Genomic DNA, 27,919 nt, shown 5'->3' on the forward strand with positions numbered 1-27,919 from the left:
AAGAGCTGGACTATGAAGAAGGCAGAGCGCCGAAGAATTGATGCGTTTGAATTGTGGTGTTGGAGAAGACTCTTGAGGGTCCCTTGGACTGCAAGGAGATCCAACCAGTCCGCTCTGAAGGAGATCAACCCTGGGATTTCTTTGGAAGAAGTGATGCTAAAGCTGAAACTCCAGTACTTTGGCCATCTCATGAGAAGAGTTAACTCGTTGGAAAAGACTCTGATGCTGGGAGAGATTGGGGGCAGGAGGAGAAACGGACGACAGAGGATGAGATGGCTGGACGGCATCACTGACTCAATGGATGTGAGTCTGAGTGAACTCCGGGAGTTGTTGATGGACAGGGAGGCCTGGCGTGCTGCGATTTATGGGGTCGCAAATAGTCAGACACGACTGAGTGACTGAACTGAACTGATTTTATTCCAATGCAAAACCAAAGATTCCACTGTTGTACAGAGGCAAATACATTACAAGGTCATAAAAAAGTGGTATATGACATGTAGGACATGATGGACAACTGGAGGGTTGGGTCAACTTCTTTCTAACATGACACTACACTATTGCTGAGGAAGACATTTAAAATAACACTGCAGAACTGAACTGAAATGCAGCAGGAGCATGACAATTTCTAGACATTCCTTCAAGTACCTCCCTTAGGATGGACTTGATAGGTAGTCCTCAGTGTGGAGAGGATTACAATTCCTCAGAATAATAAGAAGTTCACACCATTGAAATTTCACAGAAGAATTTTAAGGTCAAAATATAGTGGGTTCATTTCTCTTCATCTCTAGAGACAAAGCTGATGCTTTACTCAAAACCTAGTTCAAATCCCAGCCCAAACTTGTGGCCTCCTGCCTTGAAATTCTTTCTATTAATTAGAACTGACAGGGTGAGTTTCACTCTGGGTCCAAGGGTCTGAGTATAACCCAATCCAATCAGACTGGTATTATTTACTTTATCAGATAGAGAAGTTCTATATCCAGGTTGTACTTAGCAGGGATGCCGAAATAGCTGTCATCACTGCTGGTCGTCCACATTAGGTTTATTGATGTTTCAGTCATCTCGTTCATCTTTTGGTAGATGGACCCTCCAAATTCAGTGCCATTGTTCATGTGAATATGCAGCTGGAAGTCTGTGGCCTTGTAACCCAGTGGAAAATTATTCTGTGACAGTTTGGATTTGGCTGTGTCAAAATTCATCTGATAGCCTGCAAAACAACCATCAAAGGCCAGCATAGCCCAACCATAGATGGTTGGTCTAGAAAAATCTATATCAATGTCACTGTCAAGATTGAAATGATCCTGTTTATATGAGGCCTTTAATTTCCCACTCTTCTTTTCTTTTCTTGATACCATTTTTAGTACAAAAATGGCATCAAGAGTCAGTTTCAACCCTTCAGCCAAATTATTCTCCAAAGAGATTTCTCTTCCAAGAGTACTGTCTGTGTACCACTTTTGGGTGAGGGTCAGTCCACAATTACAGATTTTGTATTTGACCTCTAGGTTGCCTTCCCTATATTGGTATAAGCATGACCAGAAGTAGAAAATTCCACTCCTCTACATAACTTGGTTCTCAGATCTATTTGACCATGCCAAACCCATATCCTTTGCAGAGGACATCCTTGGCAGCCTTTCCTAGGTCACAGTAAGTCAGTGTTACACATATCTCCAATCAGAGGGCCTGACAGTAAGCTTTAAGTGATATCTACCCAGGTGACTCAGGGTTAAAGAATCTGCCTGCCAATGCAGGAGACACAGTTTCAGTCCCTAAGTCAAGAAAATCCCCTGGTGAAGGAAATGGCAAACCACTCCAGTATTTTTTGCCTGGGAAATGCCATGGATGGACAGAGGAGCCTTGAGGGTTATGGTCCATGTGATCACAAAAGAGTCAGACACAACTTAGTGACTAAACAACAACAACTATCGTTAAAGAACATAATTTAGCTGTTCACTCTCACAAGGACAAAGACAGCATATACTTTCCAAAGAATTAAAATGAAAAGAGAGACTTCAGCTTCCTTTGCTGGCCCTAGTCCTCGTTGCTGATACCTGAATAAGTAACTCGATATTTTTGAACATCAACTTATCTCACACATAACATGGACATATCTTTTTTTGTTTTACCTCGGTAAATAAGTAGGCTAGATTGAGCTATTTTTCCCTCCTTTCTTGTCAAATTTGAGCAGTTTTAAACATTGCTAAATTGCAAAAGAGTAAAATAATTTTTAAAAAATGATGTGGATCAAATCAAGGATGGAAGGTGCAAAGGGGCAGGGCAACCACTGAAATAAAACAGTCCAGAAATAATGAGTTAGATGTCAAGTGTGGCCAAGAGCACACATTGTAATGGCTAAAAAATGGGTTTTAGAGTCATTTGGACATTGTGGCTTTTGACACATCGCTTACCTCTTTGTGTGTGGTTTGGTTTTGTTTTGATAAATAAAATACACATAATAAAACCTGCCTCTGAATGTGGGTATAAGAATTAAATAAAATCATGGAGGTGAAGCATTTGGCACAGTACCTAGCAAATAACTATTTGTATTTCTACATACTAGCCTTCATTCATTTGAGACTTAATGACAAGATGGCATGAAACAAAACCAACAGCTGCAGTATAACCCAAAAGTGATCTTTCTGTTTCAGAATATTTTAGTTAGGTTTCCCACCATATTTGAGAGACTTCATTTATGCAAAATTCAAGCAGCTCATCTAAGAAACAGCTCAAACCTTGTGAAAAATGCATCTTTCTGGAAGAAACTGAAGATGATGAATGTAAAACTGTCTAGATGTGCAAATCTAGATGTGCAGTTTTCTGATGCAGCTGTAGAATTAATATAATAAGATAACATTATAAATCACTGCAAACGTACACTGTGTAGTTTCTAAAACTTAAATTGACATTCTTGTCTGAGTTGTGAAGATTATGTAATATGGCTTAAGCTGTGTCAAGCAAACACTTCTGGTGGAGTAGGGAATAGAAAGAGGTAAATCAAATCTATCTGACTAATGATTTAAATAAAGGTATAAGATTTAATTTGAATCTCATTGATCCCAACTCTAGTCAATTTTGGATTAGCTGTGAGTGGAGATGAATAAGGCAAACAATTCAAATAATTCAGGAACTGATGTAGCAAATGATGTTATGTCAGTCAAAGAACCTGTAGCCTCTTACTCTCTGAAAAGAGACTGACTACTCACTAGAAGTCATAAACTAACTTAAGTGTTATTCAAGAGATATATCAATAGGTAATGACAAAATGATTTATCATTTGGATGACCAAGTCATAGACAGTTTTGTGGAAAGAAGATAGCTTCGTTAGCTTATGAAGTAAAAAGAAAAGAAAAGGGGGAAAAAAAAGACCAAAGAACTCATAGATACATCATCTGAACAAAACTTTCTGGCAGTATCCTGGCTGGCTGAACTCATTGGCATGGGATCCAACCCAAATTCAATCTGAATCTTTACACGGCCACTTATTAGCCATGCTATCTATAGTAAGTCACTTAACATCTCTGAGTCTCTAGCTTTGTCATCAATAAGAATAATAACACTTCATCTGCATTGTTTTAAAAAAGGACTACAGATAAAATATGCAAAGCATATTAGCAAAACAGTAAGTACTTCATAAATGGTAGCTATTCTTATAAACTGATAATATGATGATTACCCCTTGCTACAAATTGCCCAATTTTGAGAGCCCTTAAAGCTGAAACTGGAGAAGGCAATGGCACCCCACTCCAGTACCCCTGCCTGGAAAATCCCATGGATGGAGGAGCCTGGAAGGCTGCAGTCCATGGCGTCGCTGAGGGTCAGACACGACTGAGCAACTTCACTTGCACTTTTCACTTGCATGCATTGGAGAAGGAAATGGCAACCCACTCCAGTGTTCTTGCCTGGAGAGTCCCAGGGACGGGGGAGTCTGGTGGGCTTCCGTCTATGGGGTCACACAGAGTCGGACACGACTGAAGTGACTTAGCAGCAGCAAAGCTGAAACTCCAATACTTTGGCCACCTCATGCGAAGAGTTGACTCATTGGAAAAGACTCTGATGCTGGGAGGGGTTGGGGGCAGGAGGAAGAGGGGACGACAGAGGATGAGATGGCTGGATGGCATCACCGACTCGAAGGATGTGAGTCTGAGTGAACTCCGGGAGATAGTGATGGACAGGGAGGCCTGGCGTGCTGCGATTCATGGGGTCGCAAAGAGTCGGACATGACTGAGCGACTGCACTGAACTGAACTGAAGATTATTTTCTCTTGGGAGGCTACCCTTTATGTTTAACTGGATTGCACTTAGGTATAAATGAATGAAGATAGAAAATAAAGTAATTTGAATTTCTAGAACCTTGCATTTCTACTGCTAATGCCAACCCCCACTCTGGTTGATGCCGGGGTCCAGCCCCGGTGGATCCAGGGAATTCGAAAGGTGGACGGAGTCGGCGAGGAAAGACTTATTTATTTATTAATATAAGATTAGTTTAGGAAGAAATAGTGTAGTAGGAAGATTACGTGGAGGAAGAGGGCTGAATAGCTTGGATTACGCGGAAGACCAATAAAATTCCCGACAAGGAATTTGCACCATCTACGTCGGGCCACCGGCGCTCACTTGAATATCTAAGGGTGCCTCGCCTTAGGCTCCCTTTCGCGTGGGTCTTAACAGCCAGGGTAAGTAAGTAGACTTGGCGAGCCTCCGCGCCCCAGATGGAAATTCAGCCTGAAATTAAGGTAAAGAGACATGGGGGAAACCAGTTCAGCGACTGGCTCCTGCTCCTATTGTTTAGAAGGCCTTATATACCTTTTAGATTGTACATAGAGATCAATGGGTAATACAAAATTATGCAGTGTTAGCAGCCCAGACTCTTATCAAAACCAGGCTTTTCTCTCTGCATACCTAATTGTATACACAAGTCTTGGGTGATTTACATGATCTTCTGACCAAAAGGGGCCAATTAACATTTTACAGCCTTTTTTCTGATAAGGGTTTGTCAACCAGAAGACTTATTTGTGTGATCTTCCCAAAGTTTGGTGCCACTCTCAGAAAGTACTAAATAAAGTTACATTCTTACATAGCAAGGACACAAGAGGAGTGCAAAGAGAAGTAATTAACTCAAAAGTCTAGTGTTGCTAACATCAGAACTACTATATATCTTTTCCATATCCCGTTTACATTGATTAACATCCTCCCAGGTGCCTAAAAGATAAAGAATATGGAGGCCTGGCAGCAATCATTGAGTCAACAGTGAAATCCCGTCACCAATATAATTTTTAACTCTTTAGAAAAGGCTCTGTATCTTTAAGATGCTTTTAAGCTTTGTGCGGTCGGGGCTGCAAGCAATTCACAAGCTGTAAGAGGTCCAGGGAACCTGTTAGGCAAGCTAGAGAGCAATCAGAGGGGGTTAACTGAAACATCCCTTTCAAATGCAGAAGACTAAAGCCCTGAGTTGACTTTTTTCCAGAGAATATCAGAAAAGTGGAAAAGCAGGCAGATTCTTATTTTGGGGGTGGGGGGATGCTCAGGAAATTCCAGGGGGAAAACCTGAGGTCTGATTAGCCTTGCCATCAGAGCTCTTGCCACATGACCTTGTCACGGGTGGAATTCCTCACGCTGGCTCCCGACAGGTTGATACTTAGAAAAGATAGGAAGCTTATGCAGAAAGCATCACCTTTATTCTAATCAAGCCTGGTCAAGAATGGAGAAACCAAACCTCATTGGTTATCTTCTACAAAATTAAATGAAAATACTTATACATGGCAAGCTTGTAATTATATAATGTGCTAAGTCGCTTCAGTCATTTCCAACTCTTTGCGACCCAGTGGACTGTAGCCTGCCAGGTAGCTCTATCCATGGGATTCACCAGGGAAGAACACTGGAGTGAGTTGCCATTTCTTTCTCCAGTTACAAAACAAGGTCATATTATTTGTTAGTCCTGAAATTACGGTACCTCAAAATTGCATCTCAGTATTCTGTAGCAGTTTGTTCATTAGTCTTACTTCCCCAAATAGTTTCTAGATTCCTCAGAGTAGGCGTATATATCTCACTTCACCTGAAGCACAAGGTGAACTACCTATTGCACAATGACACAGACTTTCCCAACTGCCCTTATCCCAAGGGCAATAACCACAGGGTTCAGAGAGGAAAACACCTCATGGCCAAAACCCCAGTTCATCTATCCAGTCCTCATTTCTTGTCTCCTCTCGCAAGAAAGATTTATACTCAGTATTTCCAAAGCTCTCAGAGGATACCCATCTCCACATCTTAAGGCAAACCTACTTGATGAATAACCATAGAATGATTCTGGCACATACAGTTGCAGGATATTGTATCCTAAAGCTAAGTGCTGATTCAGTTTTGGGACACCAGTTCTGGTCCAGAAACTGGACACGAGTTTCTGTTCCCCAGCCTAATCTCCTTTTGACTATATTGGACACAAGTTTCTGTTGCCCAGCCCAATCTCCTTTTGACTATATTTCCACTGCTCTGGGGTGAAAATCAGGCTTGCACATCTTTTCTTATTATCTCTGTGACATCTGTTGCCAATCTAATAAAATGACTTGTTGGACAAGATAAAATACAAGCATTCCTCCCAAGAATAAGTGAAAATTTTCAGGGATGATGAAATCTAAATTGTTACATAAAGAAGAAACCATTGCTTGACCACAAGGCAGAATATCTGCAGAATATCTGACTGGACTCCCATTCACATGTACAAACCAGAATACTCAGCTTTCTAGTCTTAAAATATCTATTCACTGATTTCTTACTTTTATCGCTCATTTTTAGGAGGAAAGTTTATATTTCTTTTGAATTTCAGGGATAATCTGTAACATTTCTTAATAATCTACATTAAAACTTTTGACCTTCAGTAACACCAAGAAAAACTTGTTAAAAATAAAAGGATCCTATTTTAACTCATGCCTTTCTCAGGAATAATTGTTCAATACTTGCCTTATATTTGCATAATTAAAGATCACAGTTTTGCAGTTTTTTTATTAAAAAGAGAAACTGCAAAGGTAAATTCATGTCACAACCTCTTTAACACAGAAAACTACTGAAAGCTTTGAAATTACTGTCTTCCATAAACATATTAGGAATTTTTTTTAAGTAATATTTTTAAGAGTTTTCATGAAAATATAATACTCATTCATTGCAAGCATTGAAGAGAGGTAAATCAAAGAAAAAACTTCCATGCTAATCTAAATAGGAGGTTTGCCTCCAAAAAAAGAAGTCTGAGAGAGATTTGATTTAAGCCAGATTTGATTTAAGGCTTCCAAGGAAAGAAGATGCGTGTGTACTCCATCACTTCAGTCATGTCTGACTCTTCATGACTCCATGGACTATAGCCCAGAGGCTCCTCTGTCTATGGGTGTCTTGAGGCAAGAAGACTGGAGTGGTCGTCATGCCCTCCTCTAGGGGTACTTCTCAACACAGGGATTGAACCCCCATCTCCTGTGGCTCCTGCATTGCAGGCAGATTCTTTACTGCTGAGCCACCAGGAGGCCCAAGGAAAGAATATATATCAGGGGGGAAAAAGTGTTTTTTCTGGGAATCAAAAAAAGCAGAAATAGATAAAAATGGTTGCAATGTTTATGAATATAGTGTATAGCAAAGTAATATTAATGTCTTCAAAGAACTCAGCATGATGTGCTTTTCCAATTTGGCATAATGATTTTCAGTCCTAAATCTTTTCTGCTCTAACTACTGAATCTAGTGTAACATTTAAACAAGTGTAAGAATATGTGAGAAATATTGTAAGAAGGAAAAAGAAGAAATCTCCCTTGAAATATTCACTAAAAGCTGATTTTTCAAACTACAGCAGTCAGGTTCTGGGAAGAAATATATGATACACTTTAATGGGGATATCTGAATACAGTATTTAAAAAAATGAGCTATTTACAAGTTGTGAGTAGATACACCAAAAAGAATAATACTGTATGTACTCTGCAGCTGGTACTGTCTCTAGGCCTAAAGGGGCAGAGAATAACAGAGTCATCACAACCTGGAAACAAAATGTCTATGTGAAGAGACCCACCTTGAAGAGCAGTGATTTTTCTTTTGAGGATGATTCATGCTGTGGTCACCCAGAAGAAGTCAGATCTTTTATCTCCTTCCTTGATGATCACTGACAGTGCCCACCCAGAAGTCAGAAGACAAGTGAGCACATTGAGGTGCTCCATCTCAACAGATCCCTAAGCTACAGGAGTACATGAGAAAGAATCAAGCACGCACACACACTCCACTTGCTTTGTTTTGAGCCATTCAAGACATGCTTTGAAAGTGGAAGACTATAGAATTGTGGGGTGGTCTACTTAGTATATATACTTTCTTATTTACAATTCACACAAACATGTAGAGTTTCTCTATTATAATTTTAAAAACAGAATTAGAATACCTGAGAGTGTAATTGGCTGAATAATACAACTAACTCAGAGGTAACCACAAAAGAGGCAAAATAAATTTTAATTTTCACATGTTACAATTTCTCCAGTGATACTTTGAAACAGCTATGTCAAACACTACTATCTTGCACCCATGGTTAGATTACTTGTAACTGAAATTCTATATTAACATCTGTCAAAAGAATCAAGCTAGGGGCCCCTACACTATGATGGGAGAACACTGCAGAATGTGTCCTTGCTATTATTCCTGAATACTATCGTACCCATGCATATATCTCACAAACAACCCCAAAGAGAGTAAAGTATCACACTATTTTGAGGAGAAAACATTCCAAATAATCCATCCTTTTTAAGAAATGTGTTCTTTTTATACATCACATGTTCTAGTTATATATGTTTGATTTTTATGGGTGTGTGCCAATTTATTATAGAAATAAGTGTATGTTTTATATATATATATATATAAAGAGAGAGAGAAAGATAAAGAAAGAGAGAATGAAGAGAAGGGAAGAAAAGAGAGAGACTGTAACAATGTGATCTTCTTCTCGACATCCCTAATCATTAGGACCATCCATGGGTCAGCTCCACTGAACAAAGATGCAAAACATGGTTAGCTGAAAAGAGGTAGTTTGTATCTCCTTCACATTAAGCCTACACTGGTATAGCAGCTTGCTTCACAGGGTCCTAAGAAACCAGGTACGGGTATGGAGTTCCATCCATGGTGCAAGGATCCAACTTTTTTCTCTATGTTACCCAAGAACATTGCACCACCACATCTTTATTATAGCCAGAAAGTAGGGGACTATGGAAAGGAAAAGACACATCTGCCCCTTTCAAAGGTATAAATATGAAATTGCCCATATCTCCTTCACTGTCTCATCCTTTTGTCCAAAACTTATTCATTGGGCCACATTTTTTTGAAAGAGGCAAGAAAATATAGTCTTTTGGGGAGTGGCCACAAATTCAAGTACAGAAGAAGAAAGCATGGATATTGTGGAAAAGGAGCCAAAGTCATTTGGAGTGACTTACCAGGCATTTTGGAGAAGGCAATGGCACCCCACTCCAGTACTCTTGCCTGGAAAATCCCATGGACGGAGGAGCCTGGTAGGCTGCAGTCCATGGGGTCGCTAAGAGTCGGACACAACTGAACGACTTCACTTTCACTTTTCATTTTCATGCATTGGAGAAGGAAATGGCAACCCACTCCAGTGTTCTTGCCTGGAGAATCCCAGGGAGGGGGAGCCTGGTGGGCTGCTCTCTATGGGGTCGCACAGAGTCGGACATGACTGATGTGACTTAGCAGCAGCAACCAGGCATTTGCCATGAAAATTGGTTCCTTTGTATAGGAAAGGAATGTCACAAGGGATTCATTCTCATTTTTACCTACAAGAATTGTTGACCAATCACCAAAATAGTCAGTGCTCACTGCATACTAACATAAATTGCTCTTAAACATCATACAGATGAAAAATAAATTACTACAAACCAGAGAAGGAAATCATAAAGAAAAATCATTAGTATTGGCAAGACAAGCTAGGGTAGAAAAAAAGAAGATAGAAACAAAGAGTGGGGAGATGACAGTACAATGAAGGACAAATCTGATCAAGCACTGGAGATATGGAAATGTAAAAACATCTCGGTTTTAGTTAAGAACAACAAAGAAAAGAGAAATAAATAAGAGTCAATGAAATGTACATGAATAAGTTATTTACTACTGTGTGTGGTTATGCTGGAGACTCTGAAAGATATAAAACATGCCTATAATTTTGACCTTATAACTGTCACCCAAGTAATGAGAAAACTGTGTATTTTACTTACAATTTCCTGATTTTATTTACTGACTGAGTGTTGTACCTAGAACAATCCACTTTCCAGCATTCCTTCTCTTCCAGGAAGAATGACCAAAGAATGCCCTCAGACAGGATGGTATGGAAATAGAAAGCTTTTGGAATATAAAATGAGGGTCAACTGGAGGTGCAGGTGATTTCTAGGATGGCCTCAATAGACATGAGTGGAGGAGTAGAGGATGAACAGCATCTGTTATAGAAAGTGACCAAGATGTACAAAATACCTGCTTTTGTGGATTTTATAATTCATCAGAACTGATGTACAATAAACAAGTAAATAAATACATGGGTGAGATAATTCCTGGTAACAAAAGACATATGCTATATACATATAACAGAATCATGTGATAAAGAATGACTGGAGGACAGGATGAGGGAAAGAAAAAGGAAAGAGGAGAAGCCAGATTAGGTTCAGTTATCAAAGGAAGTCTCTGAGAAAGAGGAATTTGAAATAAGTTCTGCAAAAAAATCAGGGAACAGAACATTCCAAAGAGGGCAAAATATAAGAACAACAAAAACTCAGAGGTAGGATCAATCTTGGCATGCTCAACAGTCAGAGAAAAGAAAGCAGAGCTGGGGAGGTAGAAAGAGATGACATTGAAGAGGGAGTCACATTACACAGATCCAGTTGGGTACTCTGTAGGATATGCATTTTATGGGGGCAAGAAGGAGGGGCATTATCACAATAAGTAGTACAGACAAGAGACAATGTTTGCTTAGACAAGACTGGCAGCTCTGGAGGTAGATCAGGATATATTCATGATCTTCAGTTCACTAAATGTGTTGATAGATTGGAGCACAGAGGGTAAATGATATTCTACTCTTCATTGAAAGAGAAATACAGAGGAAAAAAATGGAGTATTGGGAGTTCAGGAGACTTAACTCTTGACTTGACTTTGAACCTATCTAGCTGTTTAATCCTAGGTCAGCTGAACAGCTATTTTAGGTTTTCTGCTTCCCCACTTCTGAAAAGGTATCAATAATAGCATTCCTATGCCAGAGTTTCTAAACTTCAAACTATAGAGATAAAAGAGATTTGACAATTTCAATGTGCTATATAAATTTAAGGTATTATTAGGGATGTCATAAGTTGCTTTTAAAAAATTGAATGCTATTACTTTCATAACCTTTTATTTATGATAATTAATGTGATTAGTGTGTTAATTTTCTACAGCTGTGCCCTGGGGCAGTCACACAACAGTTGTAATTTTTAAAATTGGGCAAATAAGTAAATGTCAACCTGTAATAAAAGCCAAATGAGTCCCTGATGAATGTTGATGGTAACTGGTAATTTACCTTATAAAACATTGTACCTGCCCAGTTACCTTGGAATAGCTGATTTTTCAAAATAATTACCTTGTTCTGCCTAGTGAAGTGTCATCTGAGGGAGTTTTAACACATAGTGGTGATTTTTAATTTGCTGATTTAAATATCATATTTATTAATGAAATAGTAACATTCTAATTCAGATTATGTCCAAAGAGAGAAATGCATGTTACACACTATAGAGTGCCCTGTTGCACAATGATAAGGCCCTCCCTTGGTCCTTTCCAGCCGACAGCACTGCTGTGACTTACAACGGGGTTATATGTAACTGGTGCAGTAAAAGAGAGCTGCTCATTTCTTACATGTTTTTAACTACCATTTATCAAAAAAAAAGAAAGAAAGAAAAATAAAAACTCTCCTCCTGATAAAGATATAATTTTATTGGAGAAAGAGCTAAGAAGCAAATGGATACAGCCTCCTACTTGGACCCCAAAAAAAGTCTTAAGTCTAAGACATGATATATTTAAGAAGTCAATGTTTAACTTTTTATTTTCTGAGAGTCATATGTTATTTCATTAGATCTGCAAACAAACTATAGAATCATATTGACACTATGGAGTACTAATATTTGCTATGATAGTGTTCACTCCTCATGAAATTTTTGACTTTTGGTTAACTTTCTGTTTTGCTTTTTAAAGCATAATTCTCACAGATATCATCAGTTCAAGAAATCCAGGGTGGGGGTAAGAGCTCAAAATTCTACTTGAAAATGAATTAGAGAATCATAAAGTAATTGCCTGGAATAAGTGTATGGAGACTTGGATAAATAATTATAAAGGGACCAAAGTAGACTGAAAATAAAAATAACATTTTTTTAGCATGTTTGGAAAAACCTCCTGAAGATGTTCTTTCAGCATGACCAATACCAAGTAGATAAAGATCAGTTTTGGTTTTTATATCCAGTCCAAAAACTGATAAATTCTCTAACAGCTCAAAAGCTCTTGTCTCTTTTACTTCTTCAGACTTTTAATTAGTATCACAACTTTACACGTTTTATTGGAAATATATAGATTATAAAATACTATACATTGTGCCAGTATGTTTGAATTAACCCTTTTAGTTATTTGAAAACTAATGATGTAAAACATTAGCATAATATGAAATAGTCATCTTTTAATTTAAAAATTAAAAGGAGAACAAGACCTGAACAAATGCTTGAGCAAAACAGGTTTACAAATAGCCTAAACACACGAAAAGATGATTAGTATTATTATTCATTAGAAAAATGCAAACTAAAACTGAAGTTGAACAGTTTTATGAAGACATACAGGACCTTCTAGAATTAACACCCCCAAAAATGTCATTTTCATAATAGGGAACTGGAATGCAAAAGTAGGAAATCAAGAGATACCTGGATTAACAGGCAAATTTGGCCTTGGAGTACAAAATGAAGCTGGGCAAAGGCTAACAGAGTTTTGCAAAGAGAATGCACTGGTCATAGCAAACACCCTCTTCCAGGAACACAAGAGATGATTCTACACATGGACATCACCAGATGGTCAATACTGAAATCAAATTGATTATATTCTTTGTAGCCAAAGATGGAGAAGCTCTATACAGTCAGCAAAATCAACACCAGGAGCTGACTCTGGCTCAGATCATTAACTCCTTACTGCAAAATTTAATAAAGTAGGGAAAATGACTAAACCATTCAGGAGGGACCTAAATCAAATCCCTTACGATTATTGAGTAGAAGTGACAAATAGATTCAAGGGAATAGATCTGATAGAGTGCCTGAAGAACTATGGACAGAGGTTTATGGCATTGTACAGTAGGCAGTGATCGATCATGTAACCACCATCAAAATCAAAATACAGAATATTTCCATCATCCCAATAAGTGCCTTTATGTACTAACTCCCCAACTTCTACCTATGGGCCCTGGTAATCACTGATCTGATTTGTGTCTATAGTTTTCCCTTCTCCAGATTATCATATAAATGGAATGAAATTATTTGTCTTTCTTCATGTCTTTTGTAAGATTCATCGATGTTCTTGCACTGATTTGAAGTTTGCCCTTTATAATTGCTAACAATCTATTGTTTCTATGTATTACAATTTGTTTATCTCTAGCTGATTGATGTACATTTAAATGAAAACATGAAAAGAAATAGAGGATAAAAATAGAATGGGCAAGACTAGAGATATCTTCAAGAAAATTGAGAGATCAAGGGACTATTTCATACAAGGATGGACATGATAAAGGAAAGAAAAGATAAGGACCTAACAGAAGAACCATATATCTAAAAAGGGTGAGTTTTAATAAATGTAGATTGTGCATTAATAAATATGCTCTTAAAATTTTATTGATGACTAATGACTAATTAACATGACTTTATTAAGATGACTTATGACTAATTTTATGGCAATAATTTAAACACATAATAAACAGATAAATATCAAGAAAGATACTTACTAAAATAGACCCAAGAAAAACAGAAAATCTGAGCTAAGTGATATATTATGAAATTAAATGTTTATTATTATTAATTTTGGAATACTAATGCCTTAATTCACTTATAAAATTTTTTAAAGATTTAAGAAAATAATAATAATTGTAGACTAATACTTACAGAAAATAGAAACTGTGAAAACCCTTTTCAGAACATTTGATGAAGCCAACATAATCTTGATAGAAAATCTGACAATGTACCACATGAAAGAAAAGTACAATCTCACCTTATCATAAAAACTGATGCAATGCAAAAATCCTACACAAAAATTTTACAGAAAAATGCCAGTAACATATAAAAATTGAAAACTGCCTAAAAGATTTCCTTTTTAAAAAATTAACTTATTATTTTAATTGGAGGATATTATATTATTGTGATGGTTTGGGCAATACACTGAAATGAATTAACCATGGGTGCACATGTGTCTTCCTATCCTGATCCTCCTTCCCACCTCCTTCTTCATCTTATCCCTCTGGATTGTTCCAGAGCACCAACTTTGAGTGCTGTACTTCATCCATTGAACTTGCACTGCTTGTCTATTATACATATGGTAATATACATATTTCAATGCAATTCTCTCAGATCATCCCACCCTTGCCTTCTCCCACAGAGTCCAAAAGTCTGTTCTTTACATCTGCGTCTCTTTTGCTGCCATAAGATTGTCGTTACCATCTTTCTAAATTCCATACATATGTGTTAATAAATGGTATTGGTGTTTATATACAAAAGTGTTTTAATTCTTAAATATAAATAAGTAAACTTTGATTTTATAGTTGTACTTTTGATTTTGACAGTTGTTGAGGAGATGCCTTAGTTCTTAGGAAAACAAGCTAATTATTAATAGCTTATGGATTAGAGATACGAAGGGAAAATTTTATGTAGAAATGGACTCAATAAAGGACAGAAATGGACCCAGCAGAAGCAGAAGATATTAAGAAGAGGTGGCAAGAATACACAGAAGAAGTGTATAAAAAAGATCTTCACGACCCAGATAATCACGATGGTGTGATCAGTCACCTAGAGCCAGACATCCTGGAATGTGAAGTCAAGTGGGCCTTAGGAAGCATCACTATGAACAAAGCTAGTGGAGGTGATGGAATTCCAGTTGAGCTATTTCAAATCCTGAAAGATAATGCTGTGAAGGGCTGCATTCAATATGCCAGCAAATTTGGAAACCTCAGCAGTGGACACAGAACTGGAAAAGGTCAGTTTTCATTCCAATCCCAAAGAAATGCAATGCCAACGAATGCTCAAACTACCACACAATTGCACACATCTCACACGCTAGTAAAGTAATGCTTAAAATACGCCAAGCCAGGCTTCAGCAATATGTGAACTGTGAACTTTCAGATGTTCAAGCTGGTTTTAGAAAAAAGCAGAGGAACCAGGTCATACCTGAATGGTCTAGCAGTTTTCCCTGCTTTCTTCAATTTAAGTATGAATTTGGTAATAAGGAGTTCATGATCTGAGCCACAGTCAGCTCCTGGTCTTGTTTTTGTTGACTGTATACAAGCGAAAAGCAAAGGAGAAAAAGAAAGATATAAACATCTGAATGCAGAGTTCCAAAAAATAGCAGGAAGAGATAAGAAAGCCTTCTTCAATGATCAATGCAAAGAAATAGAGAAAAACAACAGAATGGGAAAGACTAGAGATCTCTTCAAGAAAATTAGAGATATCAAGGGAACGTTTCATGCAAAGATGGGCTTGATAAAGGACAGAAATAGTATGGACCTAACAGAAGCAGAATATATTAAGAAATGGCAAGAATACAAAGAAGAACTGTACAAAAAAGATCTTCATGACCCACATAATCACGATGGTGTGATCACTCATCTAGAACCAGACATCTTGGAAGGTGAAGTCAAGTGGGCCTTAGAAAGCATCACTATGAACAAAGCTAGTGGAAGTGATGGAATTCCAGTTGAGCTATTTCAAATCCTGAAAGATGATGCTGTGAAAGGGCTGCACTCAATATGCCAGCAAATTTGGAAAACTCAGCAGTGGCCACAGGACTGGAAAAGGTCAGTTTTCATTCCAATCCCAAAGAAAGGCAATGCCAAAGAATGCTCAAACTACAGCACAATTGCACTCATCTCACATGTTAGTAAAGTAATGCTCAAAATTCTCCAAGCCAGGCTGCAGCAATATGTGAACCGTGAACTTCCTGATGTCCAAGCAGGTTTTAGAAAAGGCAGAGGAACCAGAGATCAAATTGCCAACATCCACTGGATCATGGAAAAAGCAGGAGAGTTCCATAAAAACATCTATTTCTGCTTTATTGACTATGCTAAAGCCTTTGACTGTGTGGATCACAATAAACTGTGGAAAATTGTGAAACAGATGGGAATACCAGACCACCTGACCTGCCTCTTGAGAAATCTGTATGCAGGCCAGGAACCAACAGTTAGAACTGGACATGGAACAACAGACTGGTTGCAAATAGGAAAAGGAGTACATCAAGGCTGTATATTGTCACCCTGCTTATTTAACTTATATGCAGAGTACATCATGAGAAACGCTGGACTGGAAGAAACACAAGCTGGAATCAAGATTGCCAGGAGAAATATCAATAACCTCAGATATGCAGATGACACCACCTTTAGGGCAGAAAGTGAAGAGGAACTAAAAAGCTTCTTCATGAAAGTAAAAGAGGAGAGTGAAAAAGTTGGCTTAAAGCTCAACATTCAGAAAATCAAGATCATGGCATCTAGTCCCATCACTCCATGGGAAATAGATGGAGAAACAGTGGAAACAGTGTCAGACTTTATTTTTGGGGGCTCTAAAATCACTGCAGATGGTGATTGCAGCCATTAAATTAAAAGATGCTTACTCCTTGGAAGAAAAGTTATGACCAATCTAGATAGCATATTCAAAAGCAGAGATATTACTTTGCCGACTAAGGTCCATCTAGTCAAGGCTATGGATTTTCCCTTGTCATGTATGGATGTGAGAGTTGGACTGTGAAGAAGGCTGAGCACCGAAGAATTGATGCATTTGAACTGTGGTGCTGGAGAAGACTCTTGAGAGTCCCTTAGACTGCAAGGAGATCCAACCAGTCCATTCCAAAGGAGATCAACCCTGGGATTTCTTTGGAAGGAATGATGCTAAAGCTGAAACTCCAGTAGTTTCACTCCTCATGTGAAGAGCTGACTCATTGGAAAAGACTCTGATGCTGGGAGGGATTGGGGGCAGGAGAAGAGGGGACGACCGAGGATGAGATGGCTGGATGGCATCACTGACTCAAAGGACAGGAGTCTGAGTGAACTCCGGGAGTTGGTGATGGACAGGGAGGCCTGGCGTGCTGTGGTTCATGGGGTTGCAAAGAGTTGGACATGACCGAGCGACTGAACTGAACTGAACTATGGATAAAGGGAGCAATATTGCTAATTACTCTGCTTCATAAAGAAAAAGAGGGAAAATCATAATGGGGAAAATTTATGCATTTGGAGAATCTGAATGTATTGGAGTTTTTTATATTTTTCTTTCAACTTTCCTATTAATTTGAAATATTACCTCCTTTCCCTAAATTTGCCAAAATTACATTTAAAAATCAATCAGTATAATTCACTAGTGAATGAAAAGAAATATCTGTGAGGAATGGTATAGATTAGAAATAAAAATGAATTCAAAGTCATAACCCATTGATACAGAAGCTCAGAAAACTAGTAGATTTTTAATTTGATAAACATCATCTTCAAAAAATATGAGAAAAAAAATCTGAAATGTTAAAAGTTTTCCCTGCAAGATAAAAAGTGAGGCAATATTTGTTACCATCATCATTTTCATTCCATTTCATTCTATTTTATCCAAAGCCAATGCAAAGATAAGGAGTAAAAGAGTAATGATGAGAAAGGGATAAATTTCACTTTTGATTGCAGTCTATATGTTTGTGTTCACATACAAGAGAACTTTCTACTAAATTATTATAAATAACACAGTCAAGCAATAAGGTCAATATTTAAAATTTTATTTCTTTATATAACAGCGAGAATACTAAAATGAAAAATGATACTATTTAGAATAGCATCAAAACTTCAAATATCTTGAAAAAAATCTAATCAAATTAATGTAAAATTCCAACAGAACTGTAGAGCATTATTGAGTAAAATTTAATCAAACCTAAATAAATGAAGAGATAAAATATGTTCACATATTTAAAACCCAAATGTATAAATGTGCTCATTGTCCTAAGGTAATCAATTGATTACCATGGCAATCATAGTTCTAGCAGAATTATTTATTTTCAAAACTGATACATTAACTCTAAAATTTAGGTGAAAATACAAAAGCTAAGAGTCACTAACATCTTAAATAAGAAGACTAAACTATTCATCAGTTCAGTGCAGTTCAGTCGCTCAGTCATGTCTGACTCTTTGCAACCCCATGAATCGCAGCACGCCAGGCCTCCCTGTCCATCAGCAACTCCCGGAGTTCACTCAGACTCTCGTCCATCGAGTCAGTGATGCCATCCAGCCATCTCATCCTTGGTCGTCCCCTTCTCCTCCTGCCCCCAATCCCTACCAGCATCAGAGTCTTTTCCAATGAGTCAACTCTTTGCATCAGGTGGCCACAGTACTGGAGTTTCAGGTTTAGTATCATTCCTTCCAAAGAAATCCCAGGGTTGATCTCCTTCAGAATGAACTGGTTGGATCTCCTTGCAGTCCAAGGGACTCTCAAGAGTCTTCTCCAACACCACAGTTCAAAAGCATCAATTCTTCGGCACTCAGCCTTCTTCACAGTCCAACTCTCACATCCATACATGACTACTGGAAAAACCATAGCCTTGACTAGATGGACCTTAGACAGAAAAGTATTATCTCTGCTTTTGAATATGCTATCTAGATTGGTCTTAACTTTTCTTCCAAGGAGTAAGCATCTTTTAATTTCACGGCTGCAATCACCATCTGCAGTGATTTTGGAGCCCCCAAAAATAAAGTCTGACACTGTTTCCACTGTTTCTCCATCTATTTCCCATGGAGTGAAGGGACCAGATGCCATGATCTTTGTTTTCTGAATGTTGAGCTTTAAGCTCAACTCTTTCACTCTCCTCTTTTACTTTCATGAAGAAGCTTTGTAGTTCCTCTTCACTTTCTGCCCTAAAGGTGGTGTCATCTGCATATCTGAGGATATTGATATAAAGACCTATCATATGAATGGAGAGAGGGAGGATCATTGCAAGGGAGGATAAACCACTATGAAAGAATAGAGTCCTGAAAGAGAACAACCTGGTTCTTTGACAAAAGGGGCAATGTCGTGTAGGAGAGATGATCTTTTCAATAAACAATTCTTAGCAATTGACTATCCATAAGAAAAAACAAAAGTAGATTTTTTACCACACATCAATCCTCAGAATCACTTTCATTTATTGTAGATCTAAATGGGAAATGTAAAGCAATTATAATTTTAGAAGATAATATAGTAGAATATCTTCAGGGCATTGACAGGCAAAGATTTTTAATAGGTAATAAAACATTAATTATTTGAACTACATTAAAATTAAATATTGCATTTCTGCAAAAGGTGCCAGTAAGAGTTCAAAAGCAACCCAATCAGAATATTATTTGCAACTCATACAGGTGACAAATGGTTTACCAGCAGAATACACAAAGTCTCCAACAATGAGGCAACTTAGAAAAATGGCAAAAATTTTGAAGAAACATTTTCAAAAGAGGCTCTACAAATATCCAATAAATACTTGAAAAAGTACTCAAGTTCACTAATCCACAACTAAATGATAATTAAATCTACCATGAGAAACCACTACAAACCCACCAGAATACCTTTTAAAAATGGATACATGTATGACTGAATTCCTTCACTGTTCCCTTGAAACTACCACAACATATATTAATTGGCTATACCCAAATACAAAATGAAAAGTTAAAAAGAAAATTTAAAGTGTTGATGAAGTTTTGGAGCAACTGGAAATCTCTCACAATGCTTTTGGGGATGCAACCTGAACAACTACTTTGGGAAAAGGTTTCATGGTATCCACTACATTTTACACTTACTGTATGACTCAGGAATTTCATTTCTAGGTATCTTATCAATAGAAATATATGTATATATGTACTACTAGAAATATTTATAAATGTTCACAAAAATTATTTATAATAGCCTTAAATTGAAAACAATGTCTAACAAGATAGATAGGAAAGAAAAAATAGTATTATATACATATATTGGACTACTATATATCTAACAAAATAAATATGATGAAGATACAATCATGTATGTGACTCTCAGTCATAATATTGAGCAAGAGGAGTAAATAAAAACAAGCACATTCTGCATTAATACACTTATATCAAATTTTTAGGTTTAGGTTGTTCTGTCCCATTAGAAATCAGGACAGAGGCTACATTGTGGCAGAAGGGCTTAGGATAGTGGTTAGGATGGGGCAGGAGGAACCTTTGAGATCCTGCTAGTCTTCCACTTCTTAACCTAGTGTGTAGATTCAACAGTCTATTCACTCAGCCCTAATTCACTGAACTGTATGCTTATGATTTATATAATTTAATGTATGTATATTATATTCCAATGAAAAGTTTCAAAAAAGAGAAACATGATGATAAAATGGTATCATTTTACTTAGTGGAGAAACAGAATTATGTCACAAAGACAGAAGGTTTCCCATAGGTCAACTGTGTGACAACTTTAGCCTCAAAAAGAAAAATGATTTTAGTGCGTTGGAACACATTGGATCAATGAAAATCCAAGACTCCATAATGATTTTTAAAAAAGAAAACATAAAAAAAATTGTCACCCATTATCCTTTGAGGCAGCTATTAAAACAACACCTTACTCTGAAAATTGATAATGAAAGACAAAGATTTAAGTACTCACATTGCCCTTCCAGTAAAAAACTATATTTTAAGATAATAGACAGATAGATAGATAGAAATGGAACTATCAGTCAGTTCAGTTCAGTCGCTCAGTTGTGTCCAACGCTTTGCAACCCCATGAATCGCAGCACGCCAGGGCTCCCTGTCCATCACCAACTCCCGGAGTTCATTCAGATTCTCGTCCATCAAGTCAGTGATGCCATCCAGCCATCTCATCCTCTGTCGTCCCCTTCTCCTCCTGCCCCCAATCCCTCCCAGCATCAGAGTCTTTTCCAATGAGTCAACTCTTTGCATCAGGTGGCCAAAGTATTGGAGTTTCAGCTTCAGCATCAGTCCTTCCAGTGAACACCCAGGACTGATCTCCTTTAGGATGGACTGGTTGGACCTCCTTGCAGTCCAAGGGACTCTCAAGAGTCTTTTCAATACCACAGTTCAAAGCCATCAACTCTTCAGTGCTCAGCTTTTTTCACAGTCCAATTCTCACATCCAAATATGACCACTGGAAAAACTATAGCCTTCACTACATGGACATTTGTTGGCACAGTAATATCTCTGCTTTTTAATATGCTATCTAGGGTGGTCATAACTTTTCTTCCAAGGAGTAAGCATCTTTTAATTTCATGGCTGCAATCACCATCTGTAGTGATTTTGGAGCCCAAAAAAATAAAGTCTGACACTGTTTCCACTGTTTCCCCATCTATTTCCCATGGAGTGAATGGGACTAGATGCCATGATCTTTGTTTTCTGAATGTTGAGCTTTAAGCCAATTTTTTCACTCTCCTTTCACTTTCATCAAGAGGCTTTTTAGTTCCTCTTCACTTTCTGCCATAAGGGTGGTGTCATCTCCATATCTGAGGTTATTGATATTTCTCCTGGCAATCTTGATTCCAGCTTGTGCTTCTTCCAGCCCAGCATTTCTCATGATGTACTCTGCCTAGAAGTTAAATAAGCAGGTTGACAATACACAGCCTTGATATACTTCTTTTCCTATTTGGAAGCAGTCTGTTGTTCCATGTCCAGTTCTAACTGCTGCTTCCTGGCCTGCATACAGATTTCTCAAGAGGCAGGTCAGGTGGTCTGGTATTCCCATCTCTTTCACAAATTTCCACAGTTTATTGTGATCCACACAGTCAAAGGCTTTGGCATAGTCAATAAAGCAGAAATAGATGTTTGTCTGGAACTCTCTTGCTTTTTCCATGATCCAGTGGATGTTGGCAATTTGATCTCTGGTTCCTCTGCCTTTTCTAAAACCAGTTTGAACATCAGGGAGTTCATGGTTCACTTATTGCTGAAGCCTGGCTTGGAGAATTTTGAGCATTACTTTACTAGTATGTGAGATGGGTGCAATTATGCGGTAGTTTGAGCATTCTTTGGCATTGCCTTTCTTTGGGATTGGAATGAAAACTGACCTTTTCCAGTCCTGTGGCAACTGCTGAGCTTTCCAAATTTGCTGCCCTTTCACAGCATCATCTTTCAGGATTTGAAATAGCTCAACTGGAATTCCATCACCTCCACTAGCTTTGTTCGTAGTGATGCTTTCTAAGGCCCACTTGACTTCACATTCCAGGACGTCTGGCTCTAGGTGACTGATCACACCATCGTGATTATCTGGGTCGTGAAGATCTTTTTTGTACAGTTCTTCTGTGTATTCTTGCCACCTCTTCTTAATATCTTCTGCTTCTGTTAGTTCCATACCATTTCTGTCCTTTATCAAGCCCATCTTTGCATGAAATGTTCCCTTGGTATCTCTAATTTTCTTGAAGAGCTCTCTAGTCTTTCCCATTCTGTTGTTTTCCTCTATCTCTTTGCATAGATCATTGAAGAAGGCTTTCTTATCTCTTCCTGCTATTCTTTGGAACTCTGCATTCAAATGCTTATATCTTTCCTTTTCTTCTTTGCTTTTTGCCTCTCTTCTTTTCCCAGCTATTTGTAAGGGCTCCCCAGACAGCCATTTTGCTTTTTTGCATTTCTTTTCCATGGGGATAGTCTTGATCCCTGTCTCCTGTACAACATCATGAACCTCAGTCCATAGTTCATCAGGCACTCTATGTATCAGATCTAGGCCCTTAAATCTATTTCTCACTTCCACTGTATAATCATAAGGGATTTGATTTAGGTCATACCTGAATGGTCTAGCAGTTTTCCCTACTTTCAATTTAAGTCTGAATTTGGTAATAAGGACAGAATGTGGTCCACTGGAGAAGGGAATAGCAAACCACTTCAGTATTCTTGCCTTGAGAACGCCATGAACAATATGAAAAGGCAAAATGATAGGATACTGAAAGAGGAACTCCCCAGGTCAGTAGGTGCCCAATATGCTACTGGAGATCAGTGGAGAAATAACTCCAGAAAGAATGAAGAGATGGGGCCAAAGCAAAAACAATACCCAGCTGTGGATGTGACTGGTGATAGAAGCAAGGTCCGATGCTGTTAAAAGGAATATTGCATAGGAACCTGGAATGTCAGGTCTATGAATCAAGGCAAATTGGAAGTGGTCAAACAAGAGATGGCAAGGGTGAACGTCAACATTCTAGGAATCAGCAAACTAAAATGGACTGGTATGGGTGAATATAACTCAGATGACCATTATATCTACTACTGTGGGCAGGAATCCCTCAGAAGAAATGGAGTAGCCACGATGGTCAACAAAAGAGTCCAAAATGCAGTACTTGGACGCAATCTCAAAAACGACAGAATGATCTCTGTTCGTCTCCAAGGCAAACCATTCAATATCACAGTTATCCAAGTCTATGCCCCAACCAGTAATGCTGAAGAAGCTGAAGTTGAACGGTTCTATGAAGACCTACAAGACCTTTTAGAACTAACACCCAAAAAAAAGATGTCCTTTTCATTATAGGGGACTGGAATGCAAAAGTAGGACGTCAAGAAACACCTGGAGTAACAGGCAAATTTGGCCTTCAAATGCAGAATGAAGCAGGGTAAAACTAGTAGAGTTTTGCCAAGAAAATGCACTGGTCGTAGCAAACACCCTCTTCCAACAACACAAGAGAAGACTCTACACATGGACATCACCAGATGGTCAACACCAGAATCAGATTGATTATATTCTTTGCAGCCAAATGGAACTATACCTTTATTATAACCTATGGTAACTTCCCCTATGTTATAATTTTGTATGTTTACTCTTTTATGTTGCTATAATCAGCATAAATATTAATTTATATATATTAATTTTTAAATTTTGGTTTAAATTCATTTTAAATTAAATATTGGCTTTTGGATTTATTCAAGTTATACCCTTTTCTATTTTCTAATTCATTCCTTCCTATTTCCATTTTTAATTCTCATGTATCCTTTCTTTTGATCCATTTCACTATAATTCTTTACTTGAATATTTTGCTAACTTAAGTTTTTCTTTATTATGTTAAATTATTTATAGTAAATAGCCTCTGAATGCTGCTACAGCTATGCTAAATGTTTTAAAGTATGGTGTTTCATTATTATTTTCTAGTTAGATTTCAGTTATAATTTTGATTTGTTCTTTGATCCAATGAGATGACAGAATCTTCTACACCAACTGGTATAGATAGTTTGCTTCTAATTGTTATAATTAATATCTAGTCATATTACATTATCATCATGGATTAAGCTCTGCATTGCTTCTCCTTTTTTGAATATCCTGAGGTCTTTCTTGAGGCCCAATACTTTGTTGACTTTAGCTTAGTCCATGAACATACAAATGAATATCCACCTATTAGTTCTCCCCGAACAGTTATTTTTACCCTCCTTAATCTCACTGTTTTGCCCACTTGATTATTTATTAGCTGAGAAAAGAACACTGTAAATTTTCTTTTAAAAATATGTTTCTACTTTCTGAAGTTTTTTCTTTATAAATTTTGTAGACACACTATTTAGTAAATTAATATTTATAATAGTTATTTGTGTATATTATCTTCATATTAAAATATGTCTGTATTTGTCCATTTTATCCTCCCTTTAGGCTCAGTGGTGAAGAACCTTCCTGAAAGTGCAGTAGATGTGGGTTCGATCCCTAGGTCTGGAAGATACCCTGGAGAAGGAAATGGCCATCCACTCCAGTATTCTTGCCTGGGAAATCCCATGGGCAAAGGAGCCTGGAGGGCTATACTCCAAGGGATCACAAAAGAGTCAGACAGGACTTAGTGACTACACAACAACAACAATTCATCCTTTTAATATTTTTTTTTTACCAATCATGAATCAATCTAACTTGATATTAAGATTATGATCCATGCTTTTCTCTTAGTTTCATTTGCCTGCCATGTCTTTGCCTAAAGTTTCCCTTTCAAGCTTTTTGAGTTAATTTTGATCATGTTTCTTATACACAATAAATCAGTGGCATTGATACTAGAGATAATTCTGAAAGAAATCATGATTCCTCTCTGAGCTTCAACTGTAGAGAACTAAATAAAGAGCTTGTTTACAGAATTATAGCTAGGATTTAAAGAATTCATGAGAGAAAACTAGAGATGCTTGGGAACAGAGACACAGCAACTGCAGTAAGCCATAAAGGGAGAAAGGGATGGAAAGTGTCACCAGAGCCAAGTGACTGCTGGAGCTACGAGGAAAGGCCCCCAGCAGAAGCCACACAGGGCGACATGCTGCCAGAGGCACAGGACCAAAGCAGGGAGGAAACGGAAGAGATACCCTCTTCTCCCTCCTCCCAACTTGAACCCGACTGAAGTCACCCACTGAGAGTATTCTGCTAGAATTCAGACCACAAATGGACCTGGATGGCCAGTTCTGCATCCATGACCTAAAAGAAAGCTGGAGAGGAAAGAAAATAGATATAGGAAGCAAACAGAAAAGTACCAAATCACTGAGCCCACTCAGGATCCATTTTTGGCTTTTATTAAGAAAATTGCATCCCCCGTGCAGGGAAAACTACAGTTCCATGATGACTTAAACTGTGACAGGGTATCAGAAATTCAGCCATATTCCCAGTTGAAATTTAAATTTTAATATTACACACCATCAGTAATCTTCATATAAGATAGCAAAGAGTATGATAAGAGGAAAGAAATGCTCAATTAACATAAAATAAGCTAATTAGATGCTACCGTTCTTGCCTTTGACCATGAAGCCAATTTGGTCGTTAGAATTTTTTTCTATTATCCATTTCATGTTCAAAATACACTTTGCTAAACTTCTGAAGGACAGGAATATCTGTCTCGTGAGATGACCCAAATCTTCATCTCATAGTCTTTCACAGTCTTTGGCAAGTCTGTCTTTATTTGGTGCCCAGGTTGTTTCACTGACTATTTTTATGGTACATGTAAGTGATAAAAGGCTCTATAGTGAATCCCTTGGACTCCAGACTAGTCCTTCTAGCGTAATTTTCTCTTGTTACAGAATTAATCATAGAGTAAACTTCATTGTTGCCAGTTAGGTCACTGGCATTAGAAGTGAAAGATCATAAGAGTATAGTTTTAAAACCCAATTTAATAGATACATAGGCAGAAGTCTTCACTTGGAAAAAGAAACCCCCAAAGTCACCTAGTATGTACAAGGTTTCAGGAAGAGAAACAAAATTTTATAACTAGAATATTAGGTAAAATAATGAGAAAGATTTCTCTCAATTGTAACTCTGAGTTCCAGGACCTTCATGTTCTGGCTTCGGGTCATATGGAAACATGAATTGGCTGATGGTATAATCCATTAGGCAGTACTACAATTTCAAACAATATTGTCTCCCAGCTGGCACTGTAGCTGAACCTCCAGAAAGCCATTCCATCATTCGATCAGGCCAGCAGCATACTGGTGATTGGACATGTGGGGAAACTTGAATTTTATGGCTATGAATCTGTCGTAAGAGTTCCTTTGCTGTAAAATGAGTTTCCTGATCAAAGGCATAATGTCCATAATGTTGGACATTATGGCAATGAATAAGGTATTCTATAAGGCTATGTATGGTGATACTGGTAGAAGCATTGAGGGCAGGGAAAGATTAACCCATTTCCAGAATGTGTATCTATTTCTATGTGGAAAAGTCATTGCTTATTCCATAATGTAAAGAGTTTAATGTAGCACCCTGCCACCAGACTGGTGGTCCCTAAGGAATGGTAGCATATTAGGAATTCAGCATTACCTCTGGTAGTGGTTGGTTAGACACTGGCGATAGCTGCCAGATCAGACTTACTAAAGGGTAGTCCATTTTGTTCAGTTCATGCATATTCACCATCTGTGCTACCAGGATCACCACATGGACCCAGTAAGTAAGCACCAGAGTCACTGGTAAAAGTTTACAGATAGCCATCCATGGAGAGGTCACACATCTGATTCACCTGATTACTGAACACCTTCTCTTCAGACAATTATTCTGATAGATACAAATGTGGATCGAGGGAGATTCAACAAATAAGTATACACTGTAGGAAACTGAATGGACTTGTGATTCCCATACCTGTTCAGGCCATTTCATATAAATAATTTCCATTTTATAACTTATAATGCTAATGTACTTGCACTTTAGGATTTGATAACTCAGAGAGCAATAACACCCAGTTGGTATAAACACTTCAAATCACATAGTTACCCAGTATCCCATTCTCAAGCATTTTATTTATTCCTGGGCCCATTAGCAAGTCAGGAACAGCTTTTCATATAGAGAATATTTGAAAAGCAGGTGTGGCTTTGCTTCAAAATCTTAGCCAAATGAACTGCAATTCTTCTCTAGGAGCTGGCTGGAAACTTCAGACAGCATCACTCTCAGTCGCAGAGACTCTCTGCACCATCTAATGAGTCATAATGCCTACATGGCAGGGGAGCTTACAGGACCAACTGGACCTGCTGCAAAGTGCTCTTTCTGCATGTTGGGCAGTGCAAAATGCCATTGCTTGGTGTTCTTTGTAAAAGAGATATTCTTCCATACTTCACTTTGTAACAGCCACTATATCAGTCAGTATCCTTGCAAGAAACCAATTTCTGCTTCAGTGGTCCATCTTATAGACTTAAGTGAAGGGTCTATTTTCCTCAATGTGTGCAGAATTTAGGGACTCAGCAAAGGATGCTACAGTACTCAGAGACTAGAAATAGTGAAAAACTTTTAACTTAG

The 27,919-nt window shown here is 37.8% G+C and overlaps 1 protein-coding gene across 1 annotated transcript in view; it reads right to left on the reverse strand.

Annotated features, from left to right (window-relative positions):
* Window positions 1-804: 804 nt before the first annotated feature.
* LOC120853636 overlaps window positions 805-27,919 on the reverse strand; it is a 123,162-nt gene continuing 96,047 nt past the window's right edge. Inside the window, 4 exon segments of the mRNA XM_040227599.1 lie at window positions 805-974; window positions 977-1,507; window positions 1,510-1,578; window positions 1,581-1,662. Of these exon segments, the coding sequence (XP_040083533.1) occupies window positions 805-974; window positions 977-1,507; window positions 1,510-1,578; window positions 1,581-1,662 (852 nt within the window).

This window comes from Oryx dammah, unplaced genomic scaffold (genome assembly GCF_014754425.2).
Source record: "Oryx dammah isolate SB20612 unplaced genomic scaffold, SCBI_Odam_1.1 HiC_scaffold_26, whole genome shotgun sequence".
Lineage (NCBI taxonomy): Eukaryota > Metazoa > Chordata > Mammalia > Artiodactyla > Bovidae > Oryx > Oryx dammah.